The following is a 21,180-nucleotide window of genomic DNA, read 5'->3' on the forward strand; positions in this document are numbered from 1 at the left end:
CTTACTTCGAATCCCTTTACCTCTGTAAGTCATATTGGGAAAGTCGAAATGAAGGATCAAGGCTCCATCAGGCATTTGGAGTCTGTCATTTACAATGGAACAGTGGTTCTACCTTATATGAACTGTGTCCTTGGGTAAATCACTTAACCTCTATAAACCCAATTTATGTTTTCAATCTGTAAAGGAGGCTAACAGCACTTGAAACCTGATGTGAGACTCAGCTTTAACGTACCTAAAGTATCTATCATTTTGAAGGCATTTAACAAATGATTGCTATGATTCCTATTAGTGATCTGTAAAATTCTTTCCAGGACTCACATCCTGTTATTTTTTCTTTGGGAGAAAAATGAGGAGGAGTATAGGCAGGATAAATAAAATTGAAAAACATAATATTTGTGCATGATCCTACAATCCTAATCTACTTGCAAGATTGTATTGATCCACATGTCTGTTTTCTCACTGTTCCATTAGTTGGAGAACATTGTGCCTTGAGTAGATATTATTGTCTTCAGTAATGGGTAAGTTAAAGTGGAGACATTGAAATCATTAAAAAACATTATGCAAATTTGTATAGTTCTTACTTGGGGCTGTAGATACCAAACACAGTTATTGATGCAGGAGTCACAGGACCGATCTCAGAACAGCATCCTGGTAGACATTTAAGACGAGAATCAACACAAGCCATGTGTTTTGTGAGGTGCTATTCTATACTTGCATGTAGAAGTTTCTATTTCTTCACAGTTAAAACTCATAAACTCTGATTCATTTCATAAATGGCCTAAAAATGAATTTAGCATTTGGATATAACTTGAAGCAACCATTTGATGGGGTATAACTAATGATTATATTTTAAGAATATTATGGGAGCTGAGAATCATCATATCACTCTTAAAGTAAAATACGTTTTTATTGCGATTTTATATTCAGAGTTTCCACCTATCAGAAAATGTATTATTTCAGATGTGAAAAGAGACCTGGGGAATGATGATGTTCAACCCTACCTATCACTGACCTGATGAAGAAACAGAGGCCAAGATGAATCAGTAACTCCTTAGAAGTCTCAGGGCCAGACAATGGGGTGGCGATAGAAACAAGTCAGTTACCTGCCAAGCGCTCTTACCTTCCCTTGTAAGGTGTTCCAGAGGGCTGATGCAGCACTTCCATACATCATCCAGTGCTCATCACAAGTGCCCTCCTTCATCCCCATCACCTATTTCACCCATTCCAGTGCCCACGTCCCCTCTGATAACCATCAGCATGTTCCCTAGAGCTAAGAGTCTTAGTTGGTCTCACTCTCTCTTTTTCCCCCTTTGCTCATTTGTTTTGTCTCTTAAATTCCACATATGAGTGAAATCGTATGGTATATGTCTTTCCCTGACTGACTTACTTTATTTAGCATAATACTCTCTAGTTCCATCCATGTCTTTGCAAATGGCAAGATTTCATTCTTTTTGATGGCCAAGTAGTATTCCACTGCATGTGTGTATAATGTATGGTGTGTGTGTCTGTGTGTGTATCACATCTTTTATCTATTCATCAGTCAATGGGCACTTGAGCTGTTTCCATAATTTGGCTATTATAGATAATAGTGCTTTAAGCATCATTATACTATATAGAAATAGTACTTTAAATCAGCGATCTTCTTGCTGCAATAAATTCCAGCAAACCTTTCTATCTCAAGCAAACCCACTATGCTGATTAGGCTCAAGAAATGGTTTGGCTTTTGAAGAAGTGCTGGTCCTGTCACCTCAGACACTCAGATCCACACCTGTTATCCGAGGAGCCCACCATGCTCTTGTATGCCCCTCCTTCTCTTCTTCCACTTTTGATGCCTGATCCTTAACTTTTAACTTCTCCTTATTTCAGGGTCTTGAAAGGTGGCCCTAAGAGGAATACTTTTATGAATAAAAGAGTTATCTTAAAAATTATTTTTTTTAAAATTTTAAATATTTCAAGTAACATATAATATTTTTTAAAATATATTTTTAAATATTTTTCTCATTTAAGTTTTTATTTAAATTCCAGTTAGTCAACATACAGTGCAATGTTAGTTTCAGGTACAAAAATTTTTTTAAAAGAATGGATTTCAGGAGTTTGGAGTCAGTCAGAGTCAGGTCAGTTACTAGTAGATTTATTTTAAAATGAAAATAAAGAAGGTAAAAGGAAGCATATAGGGACAACAACCATCCTTTTAACCTCTTTGTTGAGTTTATTTTCCTTTAGATGGTATCTTTTTTATTTTACTTTTCAAGGTATTGAAATATTTTTTTCCCCATACTATTTTTTCTTTGGCAGGTGTATTTCCTGCCTCATACAGTTCTGTACAAGGAAAACCAGAGCTGAGTAGGAGGAAGGCAGGAACAGAGCCTTTCATTTTTGTCTTGTTTGTTTTGTTTTGTTTGATTCCTAGCATGCATATTATTTATCACTGTTTGAGTGTTGGTGTTGTTTTTGTAAGAAAATCGTGCTCTTTATGAGTGAACTCTTGGCTATAATTTAGGGATTCAGGGATAAAATACGAGATATGTGGAAGGATTTGGGGGAATATCAGTGTCGTATTTAGCATGCTTGATTCTATATCTGTAATGACAACAGAATTCTTCTCTTACACGACTGCTGCTTACGCTGATTGTGCCAGGAGGCACAGGTTATTAATGCTAGAATCTGGCATGTATATTGCTTGTAAATATTGACTGTGATTAGACCAGATACATCTTAAATTGTGGAATCACGTATGTTAGAAGAGGAGAAGGTCTGAGTCTGCAGAGAGAATTCACATGTCTATTTACTTTTATGTCCTCTCAGTTTTGGAAAGAGAACAGACCTGACTATGTCAACATCCAGTTGTACCTCAGTCAAACAGATGGGATACAGGTATGTGGTTGGATGTTTTTATAAATTAAACAAGCCCCTTGGTAATACAAGATTTACTGTAGGGGCTGTGCTAGAGGAAAATTCCTGCAGGTGGTTTGAAGAGAAGTTTCCCAGAGGAAGGCCTCTTTTGGAGTGTGTCCAGAAAACCCATGGGCTGTCCTTGAAGCCAACCGTGTTATGCCTTTCATTTGCCCTCCTCACAGGAAGCTGGTACAGACCTTTGAGTTCATCTCTCTCCTTTTCACTGTTGTCTTAAATCTTTTACCTCCTTTACCTCTAGAGATTGGACCAGAAGCAAACAGTCTCATGATTGTGTTATCAAGGGGAGTTTTTATGTGGAGAGACAAGATAAGGACATACCTAATTAAGTTTATTTCTTCTCTTCAAGGGAACCTAAAAATGGCGTAATAGCCATCACACATTATTTATTAACTGTGCTAGACACTGTGCTAAGCATTTCATATTATCTTGTGTAATTCCAACAGATCCAAGAGATGGATGTTGGTGATATCCCCATGTTATAGATGAAGAAACTGATGTTTACAGATGACAGTGAAGGGTTACATAGGGGTGTCAGTCTGGGCATGGATGCTTTCACGAGTTATATTTTAGTATTTTCCATTATATGTTTTCTAAAATACATTGGATACAAAGTACAAATGCTTGTCAGTAACTTCAAAACTAGTCTAACCCTGTTTAGATTTCTACCCCACTTGGTAGGTTAAAAAAAAAGAAAAAAAAAGATTCACTTTTACTATTCTCATGAAACAAGTCAGTATCATTCTTCCTCATGCTATGGCTGTAATGAAGGTTCGGAGGGTACATTGCATTGGTTCTCACTTTGTCTGCCTGCCATCACTTTGCCCTCTCTTCTCACTTCCCTTTGATCCTTTATTGCGAATCCAGATCTAATCTCCTGTTTACTGCAAACACCAGCCCCTTAGAAGTTATTTGTTGATAGACCCAAGATCTGGAGCCCTTCTGTCTTAGGCTGTCTTGCCTAGGATCATTTCCCCAAATTTATGAGGACAGTTTGTAGTATTTTACTCATATAATGAGCCAAATATGATGACTGTATTCGCAGTGCAAAAACACTTCAATAACGTTTATGTGTAGCACCCGTTTGGAGAGTAGGCAATTAAAATGCATTCTTTAACACTGCGGTTGTTAAAAATGAAGCAACAAACTAAAGTCTAGGAAAATCAGCCATTTGTAATAATGGCACTCAAGAAGTTAATGGATTTTAAAGGAAAAGAGGAAGGAAATGATGCTTCAAAATGACTGTACTTAATAGCTTGCCATTTTATACTTATATTCTTGATATGACAGCAATTTGGTAGGAAGCCATAGTACCAGTAGAAATGATGTTAGAGAAGTCAGTTATTTGTCCAACCCTGTGTCATATAAAATATAGTGCTTTCTTTTTGGCAGAAAATAATTGGAGAAAAATATCAAGCACTGAATTCAAGACTTTTTATTGGACGTCCTCGGTGGAAACTTCTGTTTGATGAAATAGCAAAATGTAACAGAGGGTAAGTACTGTTGCTCAGGAACTGTGCCATGTGGCTAATGATCAAATTAAAATATTCTCAAGTCATTACATGTAGTTTTTAAAGATGAATTGGGTAATGGGTTTACAAATTACAAAATCGCTTAAATACTCAATTTTCACTAGCAAAGGAGGAGGCAAGGGAGGGACCACCTCACATATCTGGAACATCAAGTCATTAGAATTTGGCTTTGAAATAGTCTATTAAAGTATTTATGAATGAAACTCTCCTACCGACTTTCAAATTTCAGGTGATCACTGGAAAACCTTTTCAAAATCACACTGACAAATAAAGGAGTTCTACCAGCAGTTCCAACAATGAATGCACTTAAAAATCAGATTTTTGAACTTTTCTATGAGAATGAATAAATTTTTAAAAAACCCTTAGTTGTACTATGCAGTCTCTAAAACAGGAGTATTTCCAAACAGAATTTTTTTTTCTTGGAAGCTATCATCCTCTGAGGAATCTTAGCATTATGGAATATGTATCTGTGATCTGTAGAGATGACTGTGGAAGGAGAACGTTCACTTGAGGGCACATACTAGCCAACACCTTTGTCTTCTGTAAACTTGTAGTTCAGGGCACTCACTGTTCTGTAACAATTCTAAAAGCAATTTGAAAACCGTATACCTACTCAGACATTTTAAATTTGACATTGAAGTAGTTTCATCAAAAGTTTAAATAGTCACAGAACTCTAATTTCTAACACATTGCATGTGTTGACATTTTGAAATTAGTATAACTCTTTAAATATGCCTACTGGAATTGAAATATCAATTTTTTTGATACTAACCTCCTATATTGGAAAGTTATACAAACAAGCTTTCATTGGCATTTGGAAATTTTACATTATTTTTTCTATTTTTTTTTTAAAGATTTTATTTATTTATTTGAGAGAGAGACAGTGAGAGAGAACATGAGCGAGGAGAAGGTCAGAGAGAGAAGCAGACTCCCCATGGAGCTGGGAGCCCGATGTGGGACTCGATCCCGGGACTCCAGGATCATGACCTGAGCTGAAGGCAGTCGTCCAACCAACTGAGCCACCCAGGCGCCCTATTTTTTTCTATTTGAATTTGTATTTCTGTCCTTTCAACCTGTAGAATTTATCAAAATTCAGTATATTTTTACATTTGAACTAATCATATTTTTGTTGCTTAGGTAAACATACTTCTCCAGTAAGAATGTAGATAAATTGAAGACTTAATTTTTAAAATTTCCCTTAGACCCTATGGCTCTTCTAGGTTGATTTATCATGATAACTCATAGTATATAGTTGGTCAATTCATAATTTAAAAACTACATTTTTATAAATATGAAAAGGATATCTGTAAATGAATGAAGTATCTGACTGGATGAAGAGTTTTTAAAAAGCTTCAATTCATGAATTCTTGGATGACTATGATTTATTGAATGAATCACTGATCATCATGGTCCTATGACTCTATCTTCAGAGGTTTTGTTTCAGGAATTATAGTGTGGAACCCTAGGAGCAGATTTTAAAAAGTAATATAGCTACCCATGAAACTCAGGTTGTAGTTATATTTGAAACTATTTCTGTATTTCTCTTCTCTTGAGGAAGTAGTTTTGGGTTGAAGAGAGAAGCATTACTTTGGAAACAGAGATCCTTTGTAGTAACTAAGGCCTGGTTAAAGGTGAATTATAGTCTTAAAAATAAAGTCACACTAGTTTTGGTTATTCTTCTCCCATCTCTCTCCAGTATCTTCCATCTAAGACATGATAATCTTGTTATACTCGCCTGGGTCTTGCCATAGACCATAGACTCCTTTCTCTTTAATGATATTCAGCTGACTTCTGACAAGCATTCTCGTATTAATTTTTATAGTGTGCTGATGAACACTTGGGAATTTTGTTGTTGTTGCTATTGTCTTTGCTCAATTCTAAAACCAAACTCTAATAAAACAGGAGAGGATCACTTATAAGAAATTAGATTGGGATTATTGATATCTTTGGTTACGCCTTAAGAATTCTAATTTGTTAAACTCTTCAGGACTTAGATTTTGTATGTTTATTTGGTTGGTGGTTCATTTTCTTCAAAGAGCAAAGCTGCTTTAAGAAGAACAAGTGTGCACCATCTACTGTTGACATTTCGTACAACACTTTGACTTTGTGTTTTTGCTCTGGACAGGCACCTAAAATACATTATTTTTTTTAAAAATTTTTACATGGCATATTTAGGAAAAGAACAGATCAACATCTTAAGGGTTCACTAACTTGAAAAAAGATGCTATTTAAACAGAACTCCTTATTTTAGATGTAAAATTTTGGTTAACCTTGAGTACATAAATCACTGAAAGAATAGGTAGAGACACACATACATACTTATAAAAGTCTATATTCATATAGATGTGTATGTATATGCATATATATATTTAAAATCTGTATGCTGAAATTATGAACCTTAATTTTTAAACAAAAAATTGAAAAAAGTGAAAAATAAAAAGTTGCATGAATCTATAATACAGAATTCTTCAATGTAGTCTTTTTCAGGTACACTCATATATTGTTCATGGATAATTTCCATGTGATTCTACCCCAAAGTATTCTCTAGAATATAACATGATCCATACCCTACTTAGGGATATTTAGGTTACCTCCAGTCCTTTACTGTTACAAAGAGTGCTACGATAATTCTTTTTGCACACACTTTCCCATGCTCTTGTGGGAATATTGCAGTAAGTTAGGATCCTTGAAATGAAATTGCTGGCTCAAAGAGTAATTGATTTAGATAGTAATTGATTTAGATACTGTCCTATCAAAACTAAAATGCTGAATCAATTTGTATTCAATTTACTTTACACATGTGTGTGAGGTGGTTCCTTCCATATGTGCCTTTTTTAAATTCAGAAAATGAATTATGTAATGGTATGATCAAGGAATGTGAAGGAGCTTTTGAAGTCACCTGCTTTCATCATTATTTTGTAAGTGAAGAAGATAGGACCCCCCAAAAAAAGATGATTTACCTCAAGCTATGGTTAATGAGTCAGAATTCAGACATGAATCCTGGCTGTAAAGTTCAATGTCCTTCATTTACAGCAGAGCATGGTCACAGGTAGAAAGAGTAGCAATTTTATGTTACCATGCCCCTCTTGGGGACAGTGAGATGTTGAAAGAAACCATCATGTTCACTATATATATTACAACAGAATGTTAACTGTAATATACTAAAAGTGTTAACAACTAATTTTTCAAAAACATAAAAGATATTCTATATATTACTTTATAAGATATTTAGTATTTGATTAGGTGACAGGAAATTATTTTATTACCTAAACCAAAGTCCATTTTCCTATTATTTGTAATAAAAATATATCAATCATAGATATTAGTCAAATTTATACATTATTCAAAAGAGAAATAAAGGATTAACTTTATGTGGACTTTGGAGTAGAAAACTATTACTCTGGGATTGGGTGAAATGCCTGAGACCGTGTCTACATTCTCCTGCCTCATGGTGTTTCAAAAGCAATAGAGATTAAGAACACCTAGGTTTGCTGTCCAACATTTGATCTGTGTCCCTGGGTCAAGTCACTCAAACCTTCTGGGTCTGTATTCCAAGGAGTGAATAAGCTGTCTTTATTATAAGATCCCACACTTAAAAATCTCCTTGGAAAAACAAAGATTGGTATAATAGGAAAATATGCACAAGTATATTGAACACTTATGGAACTAGTTCCTAACATCTGACTCCAAACAACATTCTTTGCTTTAGCATGTATCTCTACCCAGAGCAGCAAAGCAAAGTTTTTGTAGATAAATCTCTGGGTGATTATTGGACCTAATGCAAATTTAGTGCAAATGGATTGCAGAGATTAACTATAGATCTTGAAAAAGTTACAGAATCTCATTGTTAGTGAGAGTGACATAGGGGAACTCCTCAAATTACACAGAACTCTACTAGAGTGTAATGTAAATGTAAAAAAAAAATTATATATATGATATATATGTATATGTAATATGTAATATATATATTATATGGGTGCTTTAAAATGATAAAGTGTGAATATATATATATAATATAAAATGTAAAAATATATATATGATATATGGGTTCTTCAAAAATAATAATTTTGTTGTGGAATATTTAAGAGGAGCCTTCAAGAAGTCTGTAAAAATTGAAAATCTAACTTTATAATTGCCCTATGAAGAAAGTAATGGTTTCTTATTGTAATGCAGTGTTGATGGAGAATGTATACAAACAGACAAAATGACTGCGCTTTCTCATTTTCATGGAAACCGCATTATGTTTTTTGTTTCTCTTTGTTTTTTGGTGGTATAAACTGAATGGTTCAATTTTATTCAATTTAAGTAACCTAGCATGTCTAGATCTGGTTTTAATATTAATCTAAATTTTATTAAGTTTAAATTATTTTCACACTTCTGTTTTATTTTCTTCTTTTTTTACTTTGGGATTAATAAGATTTTCTTTTGCTCGTCTCTTTGGGTAGAACCTTATATCATTGATCTCAAACCCTTGTTCTTTTTTTTTTTTTTTCAGCATAACAGTATTCATTGTTTTTGCACCACACCCAGTGCTCCATGCAATCCATGCCCTCTATAATACCCACCACCTGGTTCCCCCAACCTCCCACCCCAAGTCCCTTCAAAATCCTCATTGTTTTTCAGAGTCCATAGTCTCTCATGGTTCACCTCCCCTTCTAATTTCCCCCAACTCCCTTCTCCTAACTCCCCTTGTCCTCCATGTTATTTGTTATGCTCCACAAATACGTGAAACCATAGGATAATTGACTCTCTCTGCATGACTTATTTCGCTCAGCATAATCTCTTCCAGTCCTGTCCATGTTGCTACAAAAGTTGGGTATTTATCCTTTCTGATGGAGGCATAATACTCCATAGTGTATATGGACCACATCTTCCTTATCCATTCATCCGGTGAAGGACATCCCCTTGTTCTTTTCTAATAAAAGTGTTCAATACTATAAATTCCCCTCTCAACATTTTAGCTACATCACACAAATGTTGGTATGTTTTTATTTTTATGCACTTCAAAATATTTTTAAATTTTCCACGTGATTTCTTCTCTGACCCATTGGTTATTTTAGAAGTATTTTGTTTAATTTCCAAACATGTGATTCTGCATATATCTTTTTGGCTTTGATTTCTAGTTCACTTGGGTTCTGTTGAGAAAATATACTCTTTGTGATTTCAATCCTTTAAAATTTATTTGAGATCATTTTACTATCCAGAATGTGGTCTGTCTTGATGAATGTTTCACACACACTTGAAAAGAATTTGTATTCCATTGTTTGGGGATAGAGTACACTATAAATATCAATTTGTTCTAATTGCTTGATAGTGGTATTCAGGTCTTCAGTATGCTTACTGATTTTCTACTTGTTCTGTCAATTACAGAGAGAAGAGTTTTGAAACCATTGGCTATAATTATAGATTTATATATCTTTATAGTCCTATTGGTTTTTGTTTCATGTATATTGGAGTTTTTTATTTTTTTAATTTTTTAAAATATTTTGTTTATTTATTTGACAGAGAGAGAACACAAGTAGATGGAGAGGCAGGCAGAGAGAGAGAGAAGCAGGCTCCCTGCTGAGCAGACAGCCCGATGCGGGACTCGATCCCAGGATCCTGAGATCATGACCTGAGCCGAAGGCAGCGGCTTAACCCACTGAGCCACCCAGGCGCCCCTATTGAAGTTTTTTAGTTGGAGGATTTAGTTGTAGTGTTTGAACTATTCCATTATATATTATTATTATTATTGCATTTTATTATATTTATTCATTACAAAATATATTACATTTTATTATTTCATGAAGTAAAAATAGTGTTGGACTTTTCCAGCTTTATTGAGATATAATTAACACATAGCTTTGTGTAAATTTAATATGTACAATGTAATCATTTAATATATGTATATATATTGCAAAATGACTACCACAAGAAGATGAATCAACACAGCCATCACCTCACATGATTGCAATTTGTGTGTGTGGTGTGAAGAAAACTTTTAAGATCTACTTTCTTAGCACCTTTCAGGTATACAACACAATATTGTTAATTATAGTTACCACACCTTATGTTACATTCCCAGAACTTATTCATCTCATGACTAGAAGTCTGTAATTCTTTGTCAACCTTCACCCATTCCCTACCTCTCCCATCTGGTCCTGGTAACCACCAATTGGCTCTCTCTTTCAATGAGTTTGGGGTTTTTTTGGTGGGGGGTTATTTATTATTATTATTTTAGATTCCGCATATAGCTGAGCTCAAAGAGTATTTGTTTTTCTTTGTCTGATTTGTATCAGCACAGTGCCTTCAAGTTCCAATCATGTTGTTTTAAATGGCAGGAGTTCCTTCTTTTTTATGGCTGAATAATACTGCTCTGTTTGTGTGTGATATAAATATGTATGTGTATCACATCATGATTTCTTTATCCATTTAGCCATTGGTGAACACTGAGGTTGTTTCTGTGTCTTGGCTACTATAAATAAAGCTGCAATTAACATGGAGATACAGATATATTTTGAGATAATGATTTCATTTCCTTTGGATGTATACCTACAAGAGGGACTGCTGGATAATATGGTACTTCTATTTATAATTTTTTGAGAAATCTCTTTACCATTATCCACAGTGGCTACACCAATTTACATTCCCACAGTAGTACACAAGGTTTCTCCTTCCTCCACATTCTTGGCAACAGTTGCCTCTTTATCTTTTGGATAATAGCCTTTCTAACAGGTGTGAGATGTTATCCCATTGTGGTTTTCATTTACATTTCCCTGAAGATTAGTGATACTGAACATCTTGGCAGGTGCCTTTTGGCTATTTTGAATAGCCTGAACTTCTATTCAGGATTTGCCCATTTTTTAAATTCAATTACTATTATTTTATTATTTTTCTTCTTTTTTCTTGTCTTTTTTTTTGCTATTTTGTTATATTATTTCCTATTAGCCTCTTATCAGATGTGTAGACTGCAAATATTTTTTCCCATTCCAAAGGCTGTCTTTTCATTTTGTTGATCATTTCTTGCACTATACAGAAGGTTTTTAATTTGGTACAGTCCCACATATTTATTTCTGCTTTGTTGCCTATACTTCTGGTATCATATTCATGAAATTAATGCCAAGAGTAATGTCGAGGAGTTTTTCCCTGTGTTTTCTTCTAGAAGTTTGATAGTTTCAGATCTTATATTTAAGTCTTAAATTCTTTTCAAGTAAATTTTTGTGAGTAGTATAAAATAAGAGTCCAGTTTCATTCTTATGCATGTAAATACCCAGTTTTTACAGCACCATTTATTGAAGAGATTTTTTTTTTTTTCTCATTGAGTATTCTTGGCTCCCTTTGATTAGGTTTAAATCCAACAGTTTACTATTGCTTTCTATTTATCTCATTTGTTCTTTTTCTTTCTTTCTTTCTTTCTTCATCTACCTTCTTTTGGATTGAGTACATTTATGACTCCATTTTTTTTCTCCTATATTGACCTATAGCCATACTTCTCTGTCTATTTGCTTTTAGTGATTTCTTTAAGGCATTACCTCCCAAATTTTATTCCTTGGACCAGAATCACCTGGAACTTGTTAGAAAAGCGAATTCTTGAGCACTATCCAAGATCTCCAGTGTCAGAAGCTCTAGGGATGGTCAGTGGACCAGCTGGTCTATGGTCTGTGAAGTCCCTCAAATAATTTTGATGAAGCTAAAATCAGAGGAACATTGTTATAGGTTTAGAGTGTACATCATTGGCTTGTCACGGTGAACTCCAAATAATAATATACCACTTTCTGTACTTGCATTCCCTCTGCATATCTTTGGCTGTTGTTCTTATCCATCATTCTTTTCCATATACTCTAAACTCCATGATGCATTTTTAGTACATTTCTTTCAGGTATCAATTATATTTCCAAGAGATTGAAAATTAGACAAAATGCACATTATATTTATTCACACATTTACCATTTTTGTGCTCTTTATTCCTCTGGGTAGATTCATATTTTCATCTCATTTCATTGTCCTTCGTGAAGAATTTTCTTTAATATTCTTGATAGTGCTGGTTTGCTGGTGATGAATTCTCTTCCTTTTTGTTCAAAAACCTTGTATTCCATCCTTAGTTTTGAAAGTTATTTGTGTTTAGTATAGAATTTGCTTGGTATGGAATAGATGGATTTTCTCTTATCTTTCAGCACTTAGAAAATGTTGCTTTATTGCCTCCTGACATGCATGGTTGTTGTTTTTTTAATTTCTTTTCAGTGTACCAGAATTCATTGTTTATGCTCCACATCCAGTGCGCCATGCAATACGTGCCCTCCATAATAGCCACTACCAGGCTCGCCCAACTTCCCACCCCCCTGCATGCATAGTTTTTCACAAGAGCTCTGTCTTTCATCTTGTGTTTATTTATTTGTAGTGTATCTTTTTGCCTCCTCTGGCTATTTTTATCTTTTTCTCTTTGTCACTGGTTTTCAGTTTTATTTATTTTATTTATTTAAAAAAATTTTTTAAATTATGTTATGTTAGTCACCGTACAGTACATCATTAGTTTTCGATGGATTATTCCATGATTCATTTTATTATATTGACTTGCATGTTTTCTTGTGTGTGTGTGTATTCTCCTTGGGGTTCATTAGATCCTTGGATCTATGTATTTGTTTTCATCAAATTTGGGGGGAAATTGGCAACTATTTTTTAAGTGTTTTTTATTTTTTTTCTCTTTCCCTTTGTCTTCTCTCATGTTGGGACTACAATTACATCTATGTTAGAATAGTTGATATTGTGCCACAGGTCACTGAGCCTCTGTTCATCTTTTTGTTCTCTGTGTGGTCCTTTTGGGTAGATTGTAGCACCAGGCCTCTAAGTTTACTTTCTCCAGTGCCTATTTGTCTGTTAACCCTTCAGAATATTTACGATCTTAAATATTCCATTAATCACTAGACTTTCCACTTAGGCCTTTTAAAAATCTTCTTTTCCTCTTCTCATCATGGTGATGCTTTCCTTTGAATATAATGAAACATGTTTCTCATCACTGTTTCAATGAAATGTTTGATAAGGCCATCATTTTTGTCATTCTGGGCCTGTTTCTATTGACTGATCTTTCTTCTTTCTGTATTAGTTGGCTAGGACTTGCTTCCATACCAAAATCCCACAGACTGAGTAGATTAAACAACAGAAATTTATTTTCTCAAAGCCCTACAGGCTGGAAGACTGACATCAAGATGCCAGCAGGGTTGATTTCCTCTGAAACCTCCCTCCTTGCCTTGCAGATGATGACCTTCTTCATATGATCTTTTTTTCTGAACATTTGCGTTCTCTCATGTCTCTCTGTGTATCCAATTTTCTCTTATAAAGACATTAGTCAGATTGGAATAGGATCTACTCTAAAGCCTTATTTTAACTTAATCACATCTTTAAAACTTTCATCTCCAAATACAGCTATATTCTGAAGTACTGGCGGTTTGATTTTTCAACATAATGAATTTTGAGGGGACATAATTCAGCCCATAACACTCCCACTTTTGGTTTAGAAAATTCTTGGTGATTTCTCATGGAGTACTGTACATTGTGGAGTTTAGATGTTCAGTGCCAAATTCTGATCTCTTTTCAATACTGTTGGACTTGTTTCTGGCATGAAGTTTTGTGACTTGGGTTCAGTTTGATCTTTCCGGGTATGGATCCAGAGCACCTTCAGTCTAAGGCTAATTTTACCAACATCCATCCTGCCTCTTGCAAGTAAGGTGATAACTTTCTAGAACACTACCCATTGCCCACGTATGATAAGGAGATCTTTCTGTTCTGGCTTGTGGGTATATGAATATTCACAACCTTGTGTCACTCGGAATTGTTTGCCTTACTTCTCCCTGCTAGTTCTTTATCCAGATTCACGTAGTTTCCTCTCACAGAGGAGCACATTAGTGCTCAGCCAAAGACTTGAGGATAGAGCTTCTGTCTTTGGATCTCTCTCCCCTTCCACAAATTCCAGCCACTTTGTTGTCCATGAATTCCATTCTTTTGTCTCTTCAGCTCAATGGGAATCCCAGCCTTGGCTTGAGTTTCTCTGTGCTGCAGGCGGTAGATTGCCTCCAGGCCGTAAGCAAAGGCAGTTGCTGGCAACTGGTTTTCTCACCTTGGTTTTTTTTCTCTTTATCTTAGGAATCTCTGTTCTGTTCTACCTACTGTCTAGTATCTGAAAATACTTATTCCATATATTGGGTTTTTCCCCCTAGTTTTTCAATGCATGAGGGTAAGTCTAGTCTCTGCTACTCCATAGCCACAAGTGAAAATTCTATTTTTGTAGTTCTTTGTTTCATTCTTCAAGCTAGAAAGTTACAGTAAAACCATTTTTAAAATATTTATTACAAAATCTTGGTACCCATTTAAATGGATTTACTGGGTTTTTTTTCAGCACCACTTATTCTCAGATAAGATAATGAGGACATACTGTATTTATCTAAGATAGGATATGAATTGTTAATCATTTTGGTATCCTAGGAAGAATTCAGTGCAAATAACAAACTTCGGAGGAAGATCGATGTGAAATACCAGTCATTTCCTGGGATTTATTTAGTCGATTTGTTAGGGATATGTATAATTTTATCTACTAAAATTTTATGGTAGCAACAATAAACCTGCTTGGCATTCGGTGCAGTTATTACAGTGCATAAATAAACAAGAAAATCGATACAGTTTAATATGCTTTTGTTTCAACATGGATATAAATTAGTTACTTAGAATTATCCTTTCAAACTGGTAGTAGCTTTCTTTCTTTTACTCATCACTGCCCATGACAATTCATGGGATCTTTAGAAAAACGCATCTAAGACATCCAGTAAGAGAAGACTGACATGATCCAGTGTGGATGGACATCTATCCGCTGCTGCTCTTGATTTGGTTCCTGCATCTAATGGAAAGGCTGAGGGCAGACTGCTCACTTTCTGTCTGATTATAAGCAAATCTGTGCTCAGAATTAGATTCTTTGAATTATCCTGAATTCTAGTAGGGAAGCATGAAGTACATTAAATATCTTCATGGTGATCATTTACATTTGGAAATAATTGGGAAGTTAATTCCATATGCAAAGCAGCAAGAAATGAACTTCGTTAATACCTTCAACACACTCCTGACCCATACTTCGTGTTATGTTCTGCCTAATTTTCCACCTGATTTTCCCTTTTTTCCCTCTCTATCTCACCAGGAAAACGGTTGGTGTTTTCTGCTGCGGACCCAATTCAATTTCTAAGACTCTTCATAAACTGAGTAACCAAAACAACCCATATGGGACAAGATTTGAATACAATAAAGAATCTTTCAGCTGAAAGCCTTTGAGAGGAGCCGGGACTCTGAACAAGGAATGAGTGCAATTTCTAAGACTTTGAAGCTCAGCTGAATCAAGTAGCTGTACCATGCCAAAGAGTAGCAAGGTTTTCTTATTTATGATTATTTAAAATGGAAAAGCAGAGGATGTGGCAAGATGACAGGTCACATTACATGTTTAATTGGGAAACCAAAGAGGCCCTGAAGAATAGTTGCTATGATGATTCACTTTCCAGTGCTCAAATGAAAAGAAAACTATTAGATGCACACTGTTGATTTTTATGGCAGATTCAAGAACTCCTTAGGGAGGCACCGCACTTGCTCACTGTGAGGCTGATAGCCTTGGTCCTCTTTAAATTGTTTTTGGTTGAACACATGCAAGATTGAATGAAATTAAAAATACATTGAAACTCAGATTACATTTTCTACGTGAGTATAAACAGAGTAGCTTTGATTGAGGAAAGCTCCAGGCAAATATAGTAGATGTTTGAAGATACAGCACAGGACTCTGTATTAATACGGGTACTTTGTGTCTCCTCTTCCTCACTACTGATGCTAATACCTCTATTTGATGTCTGTGGCCTTAATGTCGAATGAACTTTGGTAGATGTTGCTAGAGTATCTAATTTTATATTTTTTCTTTCTTCTTTTTTCCAATGTCTACGAAAATCTGCCCTCCTTTGCATACATTAGACACGATGATTTAATAGGTCTTTTTCATATGCAGTTTACTTAATCTATTACTGTTGCATAGTAATGAGGAAAATATCACTACTGTAAAACATAATGGAATATATAGACTAATAACTTTTTCCCTTGTTCAGCATTTTGGCCTCTGTTATTCTTATTTACTTTCTTCCCCAACGTAAATTGTCTTCTTTTTCACCTCTGAAGGTACTCTGTTTAATTTGCACTTTGAGACTGAAGAGCACTGTGTCTCTCAGTCGTCACTGAGATATACAATATCTCTCTATTACCACACGTTGGTTTATACTGGAGACATGGAAAGTGCAGTGACATTCCTGAACACCAACAACCAAATCCTGTGCTTTACTTTCTACACAAGAGGAAATACTTCATTAATTATTTGAATTTAAGCTCAGAATCAGGAATATTATTTGTTGTGCTGTCTGGTATTCAGGGTCTTGAAGGGGACATTATCGAGTTTAAAGTCACTGTTGGGACAATACCACATGATCCTATCACTTTATGCTCACTGACCATTATATTCTGGGCTCAGAGAAAAACATTTCCTTACTTTAAGAATTTAGTCGTTTTTGCAAGGTTAGTGATTTTGTTTTGCAGACATCTATCAATCTCTATTAAGTAGAGCACATTGCTGAAATAAGTAAAATGACTTATCTTGCCTTTGTTAAAATTGTGCCTGGTTTCACAGAACATGACAGATATTACCATCATATTTTTGCTCCGATTCACCAATAGCAATCAAGCATGGTAAACCACCTAGCATTGAATGCCCCTGAACGTATTACTTAGAGATATTTCTTCTTTTCCTTGGAATTCTTTCTTCTTCCTTCTGTGGAGGGAAGACAAGTCAGAAAAAGATATGGGAAATGTGCAATATTCCTACAGATTTAGCTCTGAAGGCATATTTGATAACCAGTACATCTTGGCAACACTTTCTAAATTAAAAAGAATTTTCATAAAAACACAGAAAGAACAAGTAAAAAGGAATTTGAATTAGTAGAGGCTTGATGTGCAATACTGACTCTTTGCTGATCATAGTTTATTGATGTGATTATAGTAATATGCCTAATTTCAGTAAAAGAAGTTTTTTTTTTTTTTCAGAAAAGGAGACCTCTTTCCAGGTAGGTCTGCTATTCTGGATGAACAGCTTTGTCTCTTTGAAATTCTAGTCTATGTTCAAACATGGAGTGTTAAATTCAAGTCGTCTCTGCTTCTGTAGGTAATAACAAATTAGATTTTTATCGTGCATGTAGAAGAGAGAGAGTTTTGTTTTGTTGTTTTGTTTTGAGGGATTTTTTTGTTCCCCCTCTGGGCGTATGTCTTGTCCAACAGGTCTTAAAACAGTCATGTCAGTGGCAGTAGATGTTAAAATTAAAATGGTATCATGAGAACTCTATAAAGGACGTTTACTTTTGCAACAAATAAAGCAGGCAGTGTTTTATTCACAAGAGGATGCAAGTTGAAAAAAAAAATCTATTTGCATCTGGACTAGCATCAGAGCCTTAAGAGTTTGGTTCTGCAGCTGTAGATGTCACTGGCCTGTGGTGTAACTGGCAAGTCGCTCCCACTCTGGGGTTAGGATTTCTCATTTGGACTAGATTAATAGTTATTGATCTTTTCTGGGTAATGTATCTTTTTGAGAACCTGATTAAAAGTGAATATAATGACATTAATACAAAATATTACATACAGTTTTGGGGAGCCCACAAGGACTCCAATTTAAGAAACTGAACAGAATAATCCATCACTATAGCTCTTTCTACCTATGCATTTTTTCGTGATTTTTTTTCATTGCAAGAAACTATTCATTTTTATAAGATTTTTAGTAGGAAATTAACTCTATGGACAAAGGAAAGGAAATTCTCTTTATATGCCCTCAAACAGAGAATCCAACAGAACATTCCCCCAGTTTTTAATTTTAGATCTCCTGCTTTATGCAAAGGAAGGGTGTGATTTTACATACCCATAATAATAAAAGACACATTCATATACATACATACATACATACTACACGTGTATTCATGGCTTACTTTTTTTTTCTTTTTCTTTTTTTAAGTCAGGTTAAAAATGAAATAATAGGGTTTTTTTTGTTTTTTGGATTTTTTTCATGTAGCAACTTAAAATACCAGCTGGATGATTGTGATAACAGAAGCACTTACATTAAAAAATAAAAGCAATATAGACAAAGGATAGGCTGAATTGATTTAATCTCCATATCCAAGTTACTTACTACTCCCCAAATCACTGTTTCCTTGGAGCATTCCAGCAGGTAATAGACTGAAATCGTAAGGTATTTCTAAAGAGGCTGGTCAGAGGCAAATGGGCCGCTGTCATCAACAGATAATGCTTGTGCCTAAGAATATTTAGGATAGTAGAGAGAGAAAAAAAAAAAAAAGCCTAAGAAAAAATTTTTTCCTTAAGGTTAACCCAGCTTGAACAGTGATGTTGTTTTTAAACAAACTGGTAAGATACATTTTTTTAAGTGCTACTTATGATAAACATTTCCTTTTCATGTGCAGTCCAGGATATTTTCATATCCAATAATGTTATAGGAACATAAAAGGCTGAAGTTAGGAGTACTCTTATTTTGTGGTCAAGAACACCAAGGCATAGGGCACCTGGGTGGCTCAGTGGGTTAAGCCGCTGCCTTCAGCTCAGGTCATGATCTCAGGGTCCTGGGATCAAGTCCCGCATCGGGCTCTCTGCTTGGCAGGGAGCCTGCTTCCCTTTCTCTCTCTCTCTCTGCCTGCCTCTCCATCTACTTGTGATTTCTCTCTGTCAAATAAATAAATAAAATCTTAAAAAAAAACAAAACACCAAGGCATAAAGAGAAATGGACGCTTGCTTCATCATCCACAGGGTGAGATGTACAGCACAGGGGATACCTAGTCATATCACAGTAACCTTATGGTGATGGGTGCTGATGCACTTACTGCGGCAGGGGAAAAAAGTCAACCATTGAGTGTGTCACAAAGCTGAAACTGGAGTTCATCCTTCCTCTTCTCTGCTACTGAAGGGCTCTGTCCCCCTCCCTGTCACATACACATCTAATAAGACGCATCTGATCCCATGAGTTTGCTGTAAACTCTATTTAGTGCGAGGTGGAAAGTAATGTACCATGGGTTAATTCCAGATTCAGGTGCAGAAAATCACACTCTTGTTCCCTCTGTATCTTCTGATTCTAAATGTTAGTCTTTTATGTTTTGCCAGTTAGAACCAATTTCCAGAAATCCATTTTAAAATATGGCGATTATGCTGAAGGGGTTATGTTCTCCAAAACTTTGAAGACATACGGAATAGTATGGCTTCTAGGAAAAACTAATATTTAATTTTAAATTTAGATTCATAAACAGTTCATAACTTCCCAGCTTTCTAAACGTCCATGGAAATGTTGATATTACAACAGATGATTGTTGTTCTCTTCTCACATGAGCATCATGTTCAGGAGAAAAGAAGCAGTTTTTTGTTAACAAGTGAGACAGGAAATAAATGAAATCAAGCATAACGAGCATTTACTTCAACCAGCACAGAACAATGAGAACTCTATGTTTCCTTCTGTCTAAATCTCCACTCCATTACCCCAGCTTCTTTATCCCATACTGTGATATTCTCAAAGGACAAAGTTGCAAAAGCTAGCTAGATAAAGTTTTCCAAAAGAAAGAAGCAGAAGAGCTTCAATACTTAGCCAAGAAGGGTCCATTAAGAGAGAAGAGAAAAATGGCCAGGCCAGCCACTTAAAATTAGCAAAGAGTTAAGCAATGTTGCTTTAGAACAGAGACCAGAAATTTTCTTTGAAGTGAATACACAGAATGTTTAATAGTTTCTCCTATACAAAACTGTTATATTCTTGTTGATAAAATCTAAAAGTGGATTTCTTATTTTAAGCATTGTGGCAAAATTACCAGTAATCTTCCTGCAGTGTTAGGCTACAATTTAAGTATTGGTGAGGGCAAGAAATGCCTCAGAAGAGCAAAACTAGGAAGACAAAAAAAGGAGTCAAAGAAAGAGAAATTACTGAACACATCAGGATGTGATTATGCTTTTCTTTTCACAACTCAAAAGATATTCAAGTGTTTGGCAAAACTGGCTGTTACTGTGGTTTGGGAAAATATAAGAGAATGTAATGTTTGGTTTGTTTCTAGAGGTCCTTTCCCATTTTCTTTGCGACTAGAATTGTAGCAAAAGCTTTACCTTTGATCAGAATTGCATCTGGCTTCTAGGAGAATTAGAGCTTTCATGAGCTGCTGGTTGACCTGGACACAACCCCACCATTTAGACAAGAACCAGCACTATGTAAATGCTCTAATATATGTAGCAATAAAGAAGGGGAGTCTGCCAGGCCTTTGTTCAGCTAAATACACTGCGCATTAAATTCTCTCACTGCAAGGTCATATTTCTCAGCTCTCATCCTTCCACCGAGAGAATGAAACCTTCTTGACAAGTGCAGACACTGAGAAACAGAAGTTCTTTCTTGTATGTTAACATTGTATCTGTTCATCTATATCTGCACAATCATTTGAAACTCGTTTTCAATTAAGATGTCTAAATAATTCATTGTAGTGGTGAGAGATCTCCATAGTGGACAAAATGGGGGCCTTGTGTGTCTGCTAAAAATATATATGGCAGCCAATCCATTGGCCAGGGAGAAAGCAGTTAGATATTCCAGGTTTTCCTTTCCAAGTGAGTCTTAAAAGAATGTAAACTACCTTACCACATTTATGTTGGAATGTGACCTGAGTTGTACTCCGTG

At 35.2% G+C, this 21,180-nt stretch overlaps 1 protein-coding gene across 1 annotated transcript in view; it reads left to right on the forward strand.

Moving 5' to 3' along the window:
• NOX4 (NADPH oxidase 4) overlaps positions 1–17,821 on the forward strand; it is a 164,994-nt gene extending 147,173 nt beyond the window's left edge. The window contains exons 16-18 of the mRNA XM_044258341.1: positions 2,806–2,874; positions 4,306–4,406; positions 15,604–17,821. Of these exons, the coding sequence (XP_044114276.1) occupies positions 2,806–2,874; positions 4,306–4,406; positions 15,604–15,724 (291 nt within the window). The 3' untranslated portion in view covers positions 15,725–17,821. The remainder of the gene's footprint in view (positions 1–2,805; positions 2,875–4,305; positions 4,407–15,603) is intronic.
• The last annotated feature ends 3,359 nt before the right edge of the window (positions 17,822–21,180 follow it).

Source organism: Neovison vison, chromosome 7 (assembly GCF_020171115.1).
Source record: "Neovison vison isolate M4711 chromosome 7, ASM_NN_V1, whole genome shotgun sequence".
NCBI classification, from domain to species: domain Eukaryota; kingdom Metazoa; phylum Chordata; class Mammalia; order Carnivora; family Mustelidae; genus Neogale; species Neogale vison.